This window comes from Condylura cristata, unplaced genomic scaffold, assembly GCF_000260355.1.
Source record: "Condylura cristata isolate star-nosed mole 26May11 unplaced genomic scaffold, ConCri1.0 scaffold00010, whole genome shotgun sequence".
In the NCBI taxonomy this organism is placed as follows: Eukaryota; Metazoa; Chordata; class Mammalia; order Eulipotyphla; family Talpidae; genus Condylura; species Condylura cristata.
Genome location: NW_004567111.1, coordinates 29,599,210 through 29,615,468, shown reverse-complemented (window position 1 = coordinate 29,615,468; position 16,259 = coordinate 29,599,210). Strand labels below are relative to the sequence as shown.

General features: G+C 36.1%; 1 protein-coding gene across 4 annotated transcripts in view; it reads right to left on the bottom strand.

The window, feature by feature from the left end:
• DIAPH3 (diaphanous-related formin 3) overlaps positions 1 to 16,259 on the bottom strand; it is a 442,990-nt gene that overhangs the window by 365,832 nt on the left and 60,899 nt on the right. For 3 of the 4 annotated variants that reach the window (XM_004680109.2, XM_004680110.2, XM_004680112.2), the window contains one exon: positions 12,253 to 12,357. The exons of the other annotated variant lie outside the window; for it this stretch is intronic. In XM_004680109.2, coding sequence (XP_004680166.1) covers positions 12,253 to 12,357 — 105 coding nt within the window. The remainder of the gene's footprint in view (positions 1 to 12,252; positions 12,358 to 16,259) is intronic. 4 annotated transcript variants of the gene reach the window in all.

The window sequence follows — 16,259 nt, the reverse complement described above, 5'->3', positions numbered from 1 at the left end:
CAGTCCTGCACCACAATGCTATGATACATCTCTCTCCAAAGAAAGCCTCACATTCTTTTTTTTATATGTGTAAACCTATTTTTATGTAGCCAGAAGTAAATGTTGAGCTAATGGCAGCACATTCAGTTTCACAATCTTATGGTCACATTGTTCTAGCACCTGCTATCCTCAATCTTTGGACATTTACCAAATTTCCAACACAATAAGAAGAGTCATATTTAATAAGCCACTATGAAACTAAGTTTTACTGCTATAATTCCATCTTAAGTTTTTTCAAAATAAAAATCACCTTACTATCTTAATTTATTGCTGCATCTTGCTTTGGTAGGAATATTTTCATTTCCTTCTTTGTATTATATAATGTCGTATTTGCTAAGTCTTCTGCAACCACTTAATTTTTTACAATTAAAAAATCATATTTTAAGTACAGTTAGTGTATCCCCAGTGGTCTATTCTAATCTTGGATAGTGTCACTTCAAGTGAGCATTACACTAAGGAAAAAATTATAAGCCATTCTATTCATTAATTTTTAATTTTGTAATATGACCTTTGAATTCTGATCATGTCATGTAAGAAAAGCATTCTTTCCATAGAACTTTCAATGTGAAGTATTTAGAATTATGTACCTTTTCACTGAAGAACAGACAAAGCAATAAGGCAGTAAAATTACTCCATGAAGACCAACTTATTAAGTGATAATTCAAAATATAATAGGAGTCTCATAATGCCCCAAGTACATGGGTGACTCAGTGATGGGAAACCAACGGGAACTGCAACTGAGATGAAAAAAAAAATGTACAAAATGATGGAAAAATAAACTATTATATTAAAAAAAACTGAAAAAAAAATGTCCCAGGTAGTTACACATCTTGTGCACCAAGATCAAGTGTGACCTCAAGATAAAATTACTTTAATTATTATTACAAGTTCACAGTACCCAACATAGTGAGTATGTGTACAGGAGGACGAGGTTTGCATGGCTACCTGCAGACTAACCTGGAACCCAAAGTTCTGCTGACTCATAAGATTCTTCAAGAAAGGGAGCACCAGACACATTAACATAGTTTGTGCTGCATCATTTATTCTTTGTCTTCTTAGTACTTTAATGTTATGACATTAAAGGTGAGTACATGAAGTATGAGGACATGTAAGGAAAAAGCAAGCAATGTTAGAGGTATACACTCCCATGCCTTCATAGTGGATTACCCAACAAAGTAAGAAAGAGAGTAACTTCTTAGATTGACTAGTTTGCAATAAGGATACAAAAATTTTCTTCTTAATGACACTTTCAACTAAAGAGATAAGTTGAATTGTATACATCAGCCCCCATTAACTCAGATTGTATACCTGCACATGAAACACATAGTAAGTTTTACCAGCCTACTGAGTTAACTACCAAGTTTGTGAGCCTTCAAGGCCCCAATAACATACAAACAAGAATTTGCAAAGATGAAATTGTCTTAAAGGAAACTTGTCTTGACATCTTTTTCCGGCAAGAACAAATCAAAAAGGCAGAGCCTAAAGCACAATCTTAGTCAGGACCTTCAGTCACTAACCCAGCAGGCAAAGAGGGTGGCAATACTAAAGTTAAAATAGGAAATTCAAACTGAGTGTTAAATCAATGTGTCAAATGGAGGATAAATAGCAGCAAAAGAAAGGAACAAACACAGGCAAAACAAAAAAAGGTTGAAATAAGCAAGATGGAAATCAGGATAAAGTCTGGGGTGTTGCAATTATCATTACATATGTGTGCAGGCTCCCACAGTATTTCTAAAGGTATATGACACTTTCAGTTGTTAGAGACAGACTGGGACTCGGTATGTGTTGCATCATCCTGGGTACAAATGCACTTGGAAGGGAACTGAGAACTTGACAACCAGCAGCTGTCCCAGGAGGTAAGACAAACACCATCTATACCGATAGGACAGTCTGAGAAACAGTCATTAGGCCTGGACTCCCAGGGCTTCCCTTTGCTCCTAGTCTACTACAGTTCGGAAACGCCCCTCCCACAAAGAAAATGGACTGAGAAGGGTCTTGGGCTGACACCTGTGGGACTGCTGCAGCTGGCATGGTGTCCCAAAGGCACCCAGTCTATACCCCACAGAGCCTCCAGGATTCCCTTCAGTTAAAAGCCCAATGTCACCTTGCAACTGCCACCTCCCAGGAAGCACTATCTGCAAAGAATGGAGCCACCTTCAACTGCTGGCTGCTGGCAGCTAACTTGACAGTCCTTCAAAGACTTTCAACCCACCCCCACCTGGATTTCCAGTGCTCCAGGTGGCTTCTAGCATGCTGCTGCAGGGGAGAGAACACTCCCAGGGAGATCACAGATAGCTGGGCAGAGTGCACTAATGGCATCTCAGGCTGTTAGGGGCTAACGTGAGAGTACTAGCAGGACCAGCTCTACCTCCATCTGGGCTTAGCAGTCATTTGGACAGCTTAACCACCATACTATCTACAAATCGCTCTGGTTTCTGCCAGAAAGCCAGGCCCACAGCCTCCTGTCCACTCTCTCCATACCTCCAGTGAGAGATACTGCAAGCAAAACCAGCTGAGATCAGAACAAGGTTGCAAGTATAAAGTCAGCTTCAATAGGGGTTTCTGGGAAAGGAACCTGCCTGCCCAGTTTTGACTAGACATCTTTATAGAATCCCCATTATCTCAAAGACCTGCAGCACAAAAAGTTACATATCTCTTGTCCTTACTTAATAGGTTGGGTTCTTAGGAAAACAGCCCATGCTAGCTATTGAGCTCTGCCCAACTTGATTGGTGACAAGGTCTCAACCAACACAACATTAAGCAGAATATCTAGACCAAAACAGTACCCATCCTAGGTCGATATCCTATAACCTGTGATTTTAATAGCAGATCTTTATAGCAGAACTGGGAAAGAAAGCAGTCTTGCTTAATCCATGGAAATTACCATAGGGTATCAAAGTGTTAAGGCAGAGGAAGTAGCCCCAATCAAAAGATCAAGGGAAATACCTAGTACAAAAGAATTAGCTAAGGTAAAAAACAAAATTTATTTTATTACAGTGTATATAATAAAGTCCCAATGTCCATAACAATGTGATATAGAAATTGACAAGTTCAATTATTTAATGTACATGGGTCAACCTCAAAGATATTAGGAATGAATGCCATATACTCAACCTTGTTACTATCCGATTGATGGTCTAATTTGCCATCCACTATTTTAAGGTAGAATCCACTAAGGTAGTGGATTAAAATACTAAGTAAAAAAATTTCACTTACATTACACCACTTTAAAGTCAAAGAAATTCATGGTAGGTAAATTTCTAGTATTCAATGTGTCTGATGTCAAGAATAACAAGTTCCTATACTTTCAGAATGTATGCTAGTAATTTGACTTGTCATTTTTTTAAATTTCTCCTTAAAATGGGGGTGAAATAACATACTGCATCATTGTCTGCAGAGTAATATTTAAACTAAAGTATAGGCACAAAAGGTAGGCAAATTAGTAGACAAATGAAATAAGCAAGGAAATCATCATTCAAAGTCAATTCTAGTTGATAAAAGATGGCAGAGAATTACATATATATGATAAATAACACATTTTCATTCTAAGTCCCTACATGTTTCTATCTCTATAAGGCATCACACATCACTTTTCACACTGCTGAACTACTTTGAAATACATGGTGATAGAAATCCCCAGATGCTTATGAACCCCATTGACATGGAGTGCATCACTATAATTTTTTTAAATGCATTCATATTCAAATCTGAGAAACATGATTCTGAGTTCATCAGGCCTGCTTAATTGCACCAACATCTGCAATCAATTTAAATTCTTTAAGATAGCCTTTCACAGCGCTTGAAGTGATTTCATGCTGTGATAGATTTAACACACTCACTAATTTATAGACACACACAAGCAGATGAGACCTATTTTTTCCATAGAGGTGAAGTAAGGTACTGAAGGGCAGTTTAATTTTCCAACTACCACTGAGATATAGAAAAAAATCATTCTGCATAACTTATCAAGATTATATGAAAAGATGAAAGCACTGTACATGCATAATATAGAAATTAAGATAAAACCAGTGTTTTGTTTAAACCTATTTGTAGGACATGGGCCATTAAGAGGTTTGATGAAAGCTTACAAATGAATCACAGAAAAACCTAGAGTTATCAGTTACCGTTACATAGAAAATTGCAACCCTTAGTAATAAAGAAACTCAAAGAAATAACTCCTATATAAGTTAAGCTGGGTATCACTTTAAGGAAAAAGGCAAAGACTTACAACTAGGACAGGCAGGTGGAAGGCTTACCAAGCATGACTGTCAAGATTCAGTTCACTACTATGGTGGTATTCTTTCCATAAATCATTAAGTTATAAGATAGGGGGACTTTTTTTTCTTATCAATATATTTTGTTTTCCAATAATAAATTTCTGATATCAAAATATCAAAAACCCTGGTTTCTAGTCCTACCTGAAGCCCTAACTTGTACCTGCAGCCCTAACTTGGAGATGCCGCTTACTCTCTAGAACTTTCCTCATTTGCGAAGTATATATATATTCTAGACTAAATGCAAATCTAAAAACTACTCAATCACCAAGAAAATGTCTAATAGAGTATGACAAATGCATTCTTAACCAAAAAACTACAGAAAATAATTTTTAGCTCACCAAAACAATACAACTTTCTCAAAAATTTAGGGTTGTCTACATTTACTGTTGGACTGTTTCATTGTCATGTATCTATGAGTCTCAAGGATAGAGTTCAATTTGAACCTGAAGTCTTTCTTCAGGATTTGGAAATAATTTTTAATTACATTGAGATTATGAGGTCAACTACATTTGTTTATTGTAGATAAGGGGAAATGTCATTATCCTGCAGCATTTAGGAAATGGCAATAAATCAGAGAATCAGAAAATTAAGAATTAATAACCTCTCTATATTAAGATGATCAGCCCATTAAGGACTTTTTAATTATACATAAAATGTATTCTATTTAGCAATAAGAACTAAAAGGATGTTTCTTGACTGTATGTTAAAGTAAAAGGAGTCTAAATTTATTGCCATCAACTAGCAAGGTGAACTGGCCCATTAAGCTTGAAAACCAGACATATTCTTCCCCATCCTGCCAACACCTGTTTCATTAGACCTCTTTCTAAAACTTTTTTCTTAGTTCCTGACCTTTCTCTTTCATGATTTCTACAAGTGGCCAAGAGTCATAGATAATTTCTTAATGCTACAATATGCCACTGGAATATTCATTTCACAAAAAATTTTCTTCACATACAAACTAGCCTTGAATTAGCTTTACTCAAGCTTTATTAATTTGACTAGCTTTATTAGTAAATGTTCAGCAAGCTTAGCTGTTTAATATTACCAGCTCCTAGTCTTTGTTGAATTAACATTACACTGATAAACATCTGGTGGCCCTCCATGATGGTTAAGTGCAGCGCTATGAAGGTAGCTGCAACCACTTAGACACAAGTTGGATTCCCAGCCGGCCAGGGAAGTGACCCACATGGTGCAGCTGACCTCTTCAGTTTCGCCCTGCTGCTCCCCTCAGCAGTGTACTTCATCAATCTGCCTGTTCTGTTTCCCACTCTGTATCTAGTAAATCGTCCACCACCCCTGCACCTCTGGCCTGTACTCCAGTTCTGTATGCATAAATAAATAAATCTTTTCCAAAAACAAATCTGGTGATGAGCCTCATGTCCTATAGCCCAGTATTTCTCTTCCTTGACTACACACTGGAATCACCACGCTCTACCAAATCCTGATGCCTTGTTGTAGTCTGCAAAAAATCTGACTGAACTATCAAACAGTGCGTCCCAGATGAGCATATTTTCTAAGTTACCTCAGATGAGTATAATAGATATTATTATGATATAAATAGCAACGTTGAGAAACATTGCTCCTGGTCACTGTTCCTCTCCCTCCCCGAGAACTACCTTTCCACTTTCTGTGTGAAAGGAAATTGCACATATATAGTACTTTCCTCAACTTTCCACTCTTTCTATCAGAATGGCTCGTTCCTTAAGATCCATTCCATATAACATTTCTCATAAGTTCCATCTCCATCAGCACCACATGCTGCTTCTTTCTAGTGCTTCCAAAGTTTCCATTACATTTTCAGTTATCAGACTAAGCTTAGTTATGTTCGCAACAATCTAAAAAGGGCAAAAATAGAAAGCTACCTTAGAACAAGAAACACCACAATGATCAAGATGAAAAAAATGTAAGGTGACCTTTAATGCAACAGCTAGTGTAAGCATTCTTGACCACAGTCTCTAAAGTTCTAGTCATTTTACTAAATAACAGTATCTCTATGTCTAATGCATCTTTTAAAATATTTTTAATGAACCAAAAATATAAAACTCTAACTTGAATCTAATATAACACCTTCCTATTAAGAAAAACAACAACAACCAAACCAGTTTCTTCATTATCTTGTGTTTGTGTGTATGTGTGTGTTTTTATAAAGCAGTTACAGAGAACATTAAAAGCCAGTGGTGCTTCCCAGAAACAACTCTTGAGGAACCCGGATGAATTTGAGCCACTGTAAGATAATTTTAATTGTATAGAAATAAAACCTGTCCTGTATGGGCACAGATGTAAATTAAAGTGCCAGACAGGTTACTGGGGAAAACTGTGAACAAGAAATTAGTTCACTGCCCTAAGGTTCCAAAATTTTCTTCTAGTCAGCAAGCAAGACCTACAGAAAAACAAAGTATCATAAGCAAGGGCATTGTTGATAAATAGGTGTCTAATAATAAGCACCAGCTGTAAAGTATACTAAATTTTTGAATCACTGGAAAGTTTTGATCAATTACCTAACCTAAAATGCAAGTTAAAAGTAATTCATGTTACCTTTAAGCAGTGATGTAAAAAAATATGCTGGTTCACAGATTATTCTAGCAGTCAAAACTTGAGCTGTTTATATAATATAATTCCTCAACAGCAAAAAGTGACGGAAAATTAACAACCTGATTTACCCCAATTATGTTTTCAAAAATTAACATGAACTTGAATTCTAAGCAAGAAAATAGACAATGAAATTGATGAAAAACTCCTCACGCTAATATTACAATATTTTAAAAAGCTATACAAAATCAATTCTAAACTTCCTACCTAAAGAATGTATACATAAATCTGAACATGACTGTTTTCTGAGAAAAACAATCCAGTTCTTGTTAGATCAACAGATGCATACAAGATTTACACTACATAAAAAACATGTATTCAGCACTCAATAACATGGCCTGCTCAGATACAAGGAGGACCAAAATCACTTTCCAAATTACTTTAAAATGTACATTGACTCACAAAAGAATCTATGATCACACACTTCAACTTAAACTCAGATCTTGTCAGCATGCTGTTGTAAAACTTTTGTTACAGTGTTTAAACCTTTCAAAGTTATATTCTCTAATCCTTGACATTTAACAATATATACTTCTTGGAAGACAACCAAGCAAGAACTACAGTTGAACCTAGGAAAGGGTGCATGACATAAAGTTAAACACAAGCCAAACTCTTCCAAGAAATTTCTCACAGGTGCCCTTGCTGTCAGCTGCCTAAACAGATTAACTAGGAAAGAAAATAGCTAAAAACAATGTCTAAAGAAAACAGCAAACTTCTCAGAGCATTCATCAAAGAATTCTGCTATTTTTCCTGGAAAGAGAAATCTGAAAGAAAATAACAGATGATTGTTCTAACTACCAAGTTTAGAAATCAGGCCTTTGGTATTCCTGTTGTAACCTGTTAAAAAAAAAAACACCAGAAGAACAATGCCCAAATGCTTCTCTCCACTAACTGGTTTTGGAGACAAAGGTTCTGCACCGCACAGCATAAAACAAAATTTCTCTCTAAACTCTAGCTTTCTATATGAAACTTCACTCCCCCACAGCCAACATATGTTTATGGTTCTCTCAGCTACCAAATCTTACCTGCTGAGTATCATTTTCACTCCTTCTCACCCCTTGAGCCTCTTGCTCTTATAAGGTTTTGCTTTCCCTTCCATAAACATACGTTTTGTTCTCTCTGGACTTCTCCATCTTTTACCACAGATTACTCTGAAGAATGATCTTTCTCTGACAAATGGGAAAAGCAGAGTGAAAATTTTGTATTTACTAATCCTTTAGGTTGGGGGGGGGTATAATATTGATCTCTGCAAGCATCTATTTTAACATTCTTTTACTGTATACAGATTAACCTATGGCTTTGGCTTTCTGTTACACTGTCACAGGAAACTTTCACATGACCCAGACACAATATACCCATAGGCAGCCCACCCTGAATAAATCCAAGTATTCATAAGAAAATAAATATAGGGAGGGGGAAAAAAAGAGGGAATGTAGTAATTGTGAAAGAAGCCATTCTATTAGTACCTGTCTCATATGATCAAAACAAAACAATCTTCACCACAAGAATCATGTTTTAAAAGTTTTGCTGCAATACACTAAGAATTTTAAGGGGGCCTCCCTGGTGGTGCAAAAGGCTAAACATAGCACTGCAGCACAATTTTGATCCCAGGCCAGGGAGCTGACCCACAGAGAACAATGAGACCTCTCTTATCTCGCCTGCTCTCCCCTAGCAGTGTATTTCAGTATATCTGTCTGTTCTGCCCCTCACTCTGTCTCTGGTGGAATCCTCTCCCCACCCACATCTCTGGCCTGTACTCCAGTTCTTGTACACATAAAATAAATCTTAAAAAAAAAAAAATGTTCAGGGAAAATACAAAATAATTATACCACAATAAACAACAAAAACTACTCACAGGTTAAGTACAGCGGACACATTTATATTGTCAATTTGTGTGTTAAACTCCAGTTCCCTTGCACTTATAAAATAGGGAAAAACTCTTCAACAATTATGAATTGACAGATCCTCTATTCTATTCCAGAATTTTCTTTCCTTCTTATGTTGTTTAGGAACTAAATTCTCTCAATTTTGGATTGTGAATCACATCCTACAGTCAAGGTCCTTACCACTAACTAGCAGATCATCCTTTTTGAAGAAGTTTATCCAATAAACTACTGCTAAACTTGTGAGGTGAATCATTTTCCAGGGAATGGACACTGGGCCTTGTACTCCCGCACATTCTTGCTGAGTAATTAAAATCATTCTTTGGGCAACAAATGTAATTCCAGAGTAAGTAAATGAGAGATACAAAGAGTCCACAAAGGCAAAACGCTCTGGGTGGTCTATCAGGATGTTAACAGCAGCCAAAAGAAAAAAAAAACAAAAACTCAACTAAAAGTAGCCTAAATCCTATGTAACCACTTAGTGGAAGAGTCTGGAAGTAGAACCAAAAAGCAGCTCTATGATGTTAGGTGCTAAGCATCCCACCTGTTCACTAAACCATGTCCAATGGTACGCGCAAAAAAAAAAAAAAAGTGGCTTTTCTGCCAGGACTGTCTGAGAAAACTTCAGATACCTGCTGGCTAATCTGCCCACTAGATACTACTGGTCAAGCCTTATACACATCCATATCCTAGGAAGAATAATGTAGATCTAGATTTTTAGTCTCTACATACTCTTGTGTAATAAAATATTAATGATCTGTCCTAACTGCAAAAATTCAGCTTTTTTAATTAGCGGCAAAAAAAGAAAGAAAGAAAGAAAGAAACTCACCAAGGTCTTGGAAATAATCTAGTTTGAGTGATGATTTGCTTTTTTTTAATTCAAAAAAAAATCAGGCTAATCTAATTAGGGTCAGTTTGAGAGCTAACATTTCTAACACATTCTTCAAATTATCAATTGTAGGCATTAGTATTATTTTCAGAAAGAAAAATGTACACTAGTGCTTACCCACAAGACAATCTAAAAGGCAAATTATTAGGCTAAAACCAGTAACAAAACTCTGACACAAACTCCCACAACCTCCCTAGACCAAGTGAAGAAAGAATTCTGATTGTTTTCATAAGAACAGAGAAACTTGTTCAGTTCTCATTAACATACATACAGTAGTATGACAAGGTCTGTACCCTAGAGTTAATAATATTACTACTTCCAAAGCAAAAACAGATGACTGGTTGGTCAACTTGAACTTTCTCCAATATTAACCATCTGCCAAATTATTCAGAATCCTCCTAGGAAAAGTCATGATCCTCCACACATTAATTAAATGAGTCAATGCTTTAATCATACTTTAGATAACTAATCTATTTCAATCCTGATAATCTAATTATCTAAATCTGGTAAATAAGTTCCAACCTTAGTCCAAAATGATTAAAGGATTAAGTTTACAATCAGTGAATACAAACTGTAAAAGATATACTATAATGAACTTCAAAACAGTCTGTTCTAATAGGAAGCACTTATTACCTGAAATTCAACAAATAAAACACACTATTATGCCAAGATTTCCTAAATCAATTCTAACTAATGGAGTCTCTTATGCTTAGGTGGATTTAAACTTACTAGATTTAAAATCCCCTAAGTGTTTAGTCTTCTCTGATCACCTAGAATCATGTATACCATCTCCATTCACACTGCTTTGATTTTTCAACACATCACATTTTACCTCATTTGTTTCATGAGTTAGTTACTACACAGAAGAGGAACCATCTCTCTTGGCGCTCTACCTCCAGAGCCTAATATAGAGTCTGACATATAGACCTTAGTAAACATATGCTAAACGAACAAATGTCTTAGAAATACAGAATCACAAAATAGTAACAGTCTTTTTTGTTGATACACATTCATTGTTATTTGTAATTATGGAGTTAAAATTTCAACAGCAAATAAATCACTAAGAAAGGTAAAAACTTGCATACAACAACTGCTACAGTAAGAGGCAGTCACCAGTTATAAAGCACATGCTATGGGCCCTCCCTGGTGGTGCAGCAGGTTAAAGCACAGCACTGAGAAACTAAAGCCACTTCCCCATGAGTTCGATCCCTGCCTGCCCCGGAGGTGACCACATGGCATGGCAGACCTCTCCTGACCCACTCGCTGCTCCCCTCAGCAGTGTACTTCGTCGATCTGCCTGTTCTGCTCCCCGCTCTGTCTCTGGTGAATCCTCTCACCCTCCGCATCTCTGGCCTGTGCCCCAGTTCTGTACGAATAAATATATAAACCTTTAAAAAAAAAAAAAAAAAGCAAAAAAAAAAAAAAAAAAAGCACATGCTATGTTCTATTCATGGACTCAACATTGTAACATCCATAATGTAGGAGTTAGTGCCATCTTATGACTGAGGAAATACGATCTGAGAACTTAAATAAGATGCCCAAGATCAGACACCAATCAAAAACTACAAGTGCTCTTACTCCCAAATCTGTCATGCTAATTTGTAATCTGTAAGTGCAACAAAAGCTGTATCACAATAGCCAGATACAGAGCATCTGGGAAAAGAGCCCAGAACTCAGTGATTGCTACACCTGAGTATCAGGCTCTCAAAACACAAGCTATGTTTAAATATGTATCACTTGAGTCTTTGTTCTAAAAGAAAGGAAGCACCTCAGGGTCACTGGCTGATCTAGTAGCTAAATGGAGGTAAAGGATAAATAACTTCTGTTCTCTTGACCTGGCCTTAGCAGTAAGCATTCGGTGAAAAATAGGGCATGTTGTGTTTTTTTTCTCTAATCCAGTTCTACTTTAAATTAGAAGTCATTTTCTAGTGTCTAACCAGTTCTTCATTTCTTTCCATTTTGTAATTTTCATAATTTTTAAACAAATGGTCAAGTTCACTTGCTGATTCCATAAAATCAATTGCTTCTATAGGCCAGTCACAATTTCTAAGACATGTAGGCATTTTTCAATCCAAGGATCTCATGTTCTCCTACAAAACTGGCAGCCACATGGAGGCTTGAAGCTCTTTTCTGCATCTGCATTTATAATTTGTTACAAGATAATTTCACCCACAGAGAAGCTCATATTCAAGATAAGCCTCTAAGTCACTGTTATATATTTTTTAGGTAGTTATAGGAGAATCTGTCTCACTTTTTCTATAATACAAATATTATCCCAATTTGTAAGTGACATTAGAAACCAATAAAGATCTTAATTTACAAACAAGAAAAGCGATCTTAGACTAAGTAGAAAAATCATAGTGTCACTTAGCAATGTAAGTGACTGAAAACAAAAGCAGTTAAAAGTTGTAAGATATATTTAAATTAAGCACATAACATTTGTGCTTTAATTATACATTCAAAAGCCCTCCGATTATGGTTGCCCACAAACTTAATCACTTCATTAGACAAATGCATTGTTTTCCATACTACAACATGTTTCAGCAGTATTTTCCAGCTTGACAGTTTTACTTACTGTCTTGGAAGCAGTATTAATGTACTGCATCACCATTTCTTTTTTGATACTGAAGTCCTTTTCCCGCAATGGTGCCTTTTTATCTTCATTTAAATTCATATCTTCCTGGAAAACACAATTAAAAAGCCTCATTTTAGAATCTAAGTAGAGCAGCAAGTCTACATATACCATGAACAGAAGATCAATAATTTGTGACTAAAGCAGCATTAATTGTTTTGGAATGATTTACATGTAGTTCTGCCTGGAGGAAAGAGAAAATAGCTGAAGATAAAGAGAATAAAGGATTCTAGATCATTTTAACAGAGTAAGCATTAATGTACTTTTTTTTTAAATAATGCTACTGCCTACAGTTGACGTCTTAAAAACGCTTTAGAAATGTTAACGCTCCCAAACTTTTAAAATGCATGTTAAGCCATTAAAATCCATTCATGTCACTATAGATAAACATTACAAGATTTGTCCTTGATGAGATTATAAGGAATTAAAATATATACATACACACATACATATGTCATTTTTACATACACACACATGCATACATAATTCTTACAACTGCACCTGAAGCTATCTTGCACTAAGTTGAAAGAGCTATTCCATTTATCACAAAAATTAAAAATTATCAATAAACCAACTACTTTCCAGATTCTGATATAAAATACCTAGTACTAACCTAGCAAAAGATGAAGCATTCTATAGTTTTAATTATGTCTTCTTCACCCTTATCAAAAATGTGTATTAACTAGTTGACTCACTGGTCTAAATCACATTGGTGTCACACTCCCAAAAAAATGCCACCACCTAAAAAAAAAAATCAAACATTTCTCAACAGTACCAATGTTGTTATAGGCCTATTTCTAACTCAGAAGTCATACACACCTACATAAGTACATAAATTGCTGCCAGGATCTATCAGTGAAGTTGCTTAAAAGGCTATTTCGGCAAATGAAAGGGAGCCCTGGAGTGGCTGAAGGAGAAGGACAGCCCAGATGAGTTGGTCCTGTGGCTAACCCTGGGGCATTTGTGATATGTGATGCAAAACAGCTAAATGCATATAAACTCTATATGAGCTCAGAAATGGATCCATAAAAATCAAGGCTTTGGATCACCTATACAGCCCAGCAAGTTAATTTCTTCCAAGTTTTAGAAGAGTACTACAATTCATCGGACACTCAAGTTTATGCCTTTAGCTGACTCAGATTTTGGCTACCAAACCCTTTGAACACTTAGGAGTCAAAATTTCCTTCATTTCACCTTGATATAAATATTTAAGTTCTTGAAAGTTGTTCCATTTGACACTCTGATAAAAATGATCATCAGCAATGTCACTCTGGGCTGTTCTACTGAGAAAAATTACGTGAAAATGGTATTTCCCCCTCTCTATATCAGTGATTCTCAACAGACCCCCCCACCACCCTGCAGGAAACATTTTGTATATATATGCTGGAGGAAAGGAGAGGTCTTTTGAATGTCACAGCATCTGGGTTCCTACCACCACATTTACAGGGGCATGATGTTAAGACATACTGAAACACAAAAGCTAATCGTACACATTAAAAAATGGTCCTGTGTTCTACAGAGAGATGCACGAGTTTTGCTTTTTTTTAAAAGACAGAATTCTCTAAGTTTAGACTCTAATTCAAATTAACATGTAAACTGCCACGTATTAAATATTTTGTATTGCATGGTTTTAATATACATTGCATTTTCCAAGAATCCAACTACTCTAAACTAGCTAAACTGTGGTTTGTTAGGAATTTTTTGTTTTTAACTACACCAACAGTTGTGCTCCATTTCTAGAGTATCCCAGAAATAGTATGGCCTGTGGAATTTGAATCACCAAATAGCATCCCTATGTCAACCTACACTGTAGCTACTGTACTCACAGTGGCATGAAACAAGATGTAAGAATGTACCTTCATTATACCTTCTTCAACAGTTATGGTTAATTGTTTATACTGAGATAGCTTTATTATAGAATATAGTAAGGTATTTTATTTTTAAATTATGAGTATAATAACATTACCTACAAAATTCCACTAAAAGTAACAGAAAAATCAGGAAATTGTTACTAAAAAAAAGTGGGGAGAATCTAACAGCACTGAAAATCTCCATGTTATTCACTCTATCTTTATTTTCTTTCTGCCTAATGGCCACATATGACCTGGCCTGTATAAATTAAAATACTTCATAGATTGAGAAGCCCATCCATTGTGGTTGAAATCAAAGTTTCAAGGTGGACAGTTCAAAGAAAAAAATGGTTATGCATTCTTTTGGAGAAGATATCTTCAAAACCACATGAGCTCATACACTAAAGTGGCATTATAAGATTAAGGAAGAAGCTCAAGTGGTATGTTTAGAACTAAAGACTCAGGTTTTCTAGCCACTGTCTTCCAATTTATTCTAGCTTCTCTCATTTAAATATGACACTCACATTTACAACATTCACGAGGTGACAGTCTCAGGTTAAAACAAAAAAGGAGTATTACAAATGAGTTTAGAGTCAACTACCTACAACTACAAACCTTTCAAACCACACACTTGCATTTGGCTTCATCTAGTATGAAGTCTTCCTCTGAATGCCTGAGGAAATGTCACTGGAAATAATAAGAAAAGTTCTATCCATTACAAAGGGAAAAAGAAATAAGGAGGCATGGAAAGACAAAAGGAAATACATGTGTCATGAAGAAGCAGGATTTTTAGAGAACATTTTGAATCTCTGCCTATAGAGAAAAGGGCTAAAAGAAGAAAGCCCTTAACACATTGGCACTTCACTTCTGGGGGTCACCTGGCCATCAGAAAATGTGTTACATGCTTTTTGTCTAGAAAACATATCTATCTATATGTTGATACAATTTAAGAGGACTTAAGCATCTTCCAAAGCTATTCAAAAAATTAGAGGGGGATGGTGTCAGGAAGGATAGATAAGTCCCTGTGTTCAGGGAAAATCTTCAACATGAGAATTGAAGTAACATAAAATCTAAGCTCCATATATTACAGAACAGATATGCACAGATATAAAATGACTTTGAACTACCTGGCTATTAGAAACAACTGGAGAAATGGAGTTGAGACTCCCAATCAGTGCTGCTTCCAGACATTTGTAATGGGTAAGTGGGTCCCTTGTGAGCAAATCACCTATTTTCAGTCTACTTGGTTTGCATCTGTCCAACAGAATCATATCGCTATCTCTACTGTCCTAAGTCAGGTTCCCCAGAGGCAGAGCCTCAGACAGAGTCTGACAGCTAACAAAGGTAGGTCTAGGGTAAAGGGAGGGAAAGAAGCAAAGCAGACCAGGGAAAAGAGATGTAAGAAAGTGCAGCTCAGCTGGCTTCTCCCTTCAGCATTCCCGCACAGCAGTTACCACCCGGAAGGAGAGCTCAGTTTCAATATGCCCTCCTATCCCCCTTTTGCCCCCCAGATCTAGAGCCAAACCCCTGTGTAAGAGGGTAGCTCTTAGCCACCAGCTAGCTAGCTGTCAATCCTTATTTCCTGTGGTCACAAAAGGCACCAACAGCATGTACCTTCATTATCATTTTGTCAACAGTTATAGCCAATTATTTACATTGAAATACAGTTTAATTATATAGTGTTATAAGGCATCATATCTTTTAAATTATGTGTAAAATAATTTGAAGGTAACTTACTTCACATTAAAAAAAATAAGTATTCCGTAGACACAACTAAACACAGAAATCCACATAGTCTAAAACAATTTAAAAAAAGAACAAAAACCCTGTCTATTAATCAAGTAGTCCAATCAAACAGAGCAAAGCATATACACTGTACAGGTATAAAATGAGCCCGCAAGTGAAGATTTTAAAACTGTCATGAAAAGGAAGTTTACTTCAACACATTGGGAGACTATGTGGGTAATTCAACACTATGTATGGAAATACATAAACAACCTAATTGTGTAAGGCCTCAGTAATTTAAATGAGGCTAGTGCGAGGAGAAGATGAAGATCTACTCCCTAAATTGCGAAATGTTATCAGTTGGTTGCCTCATGT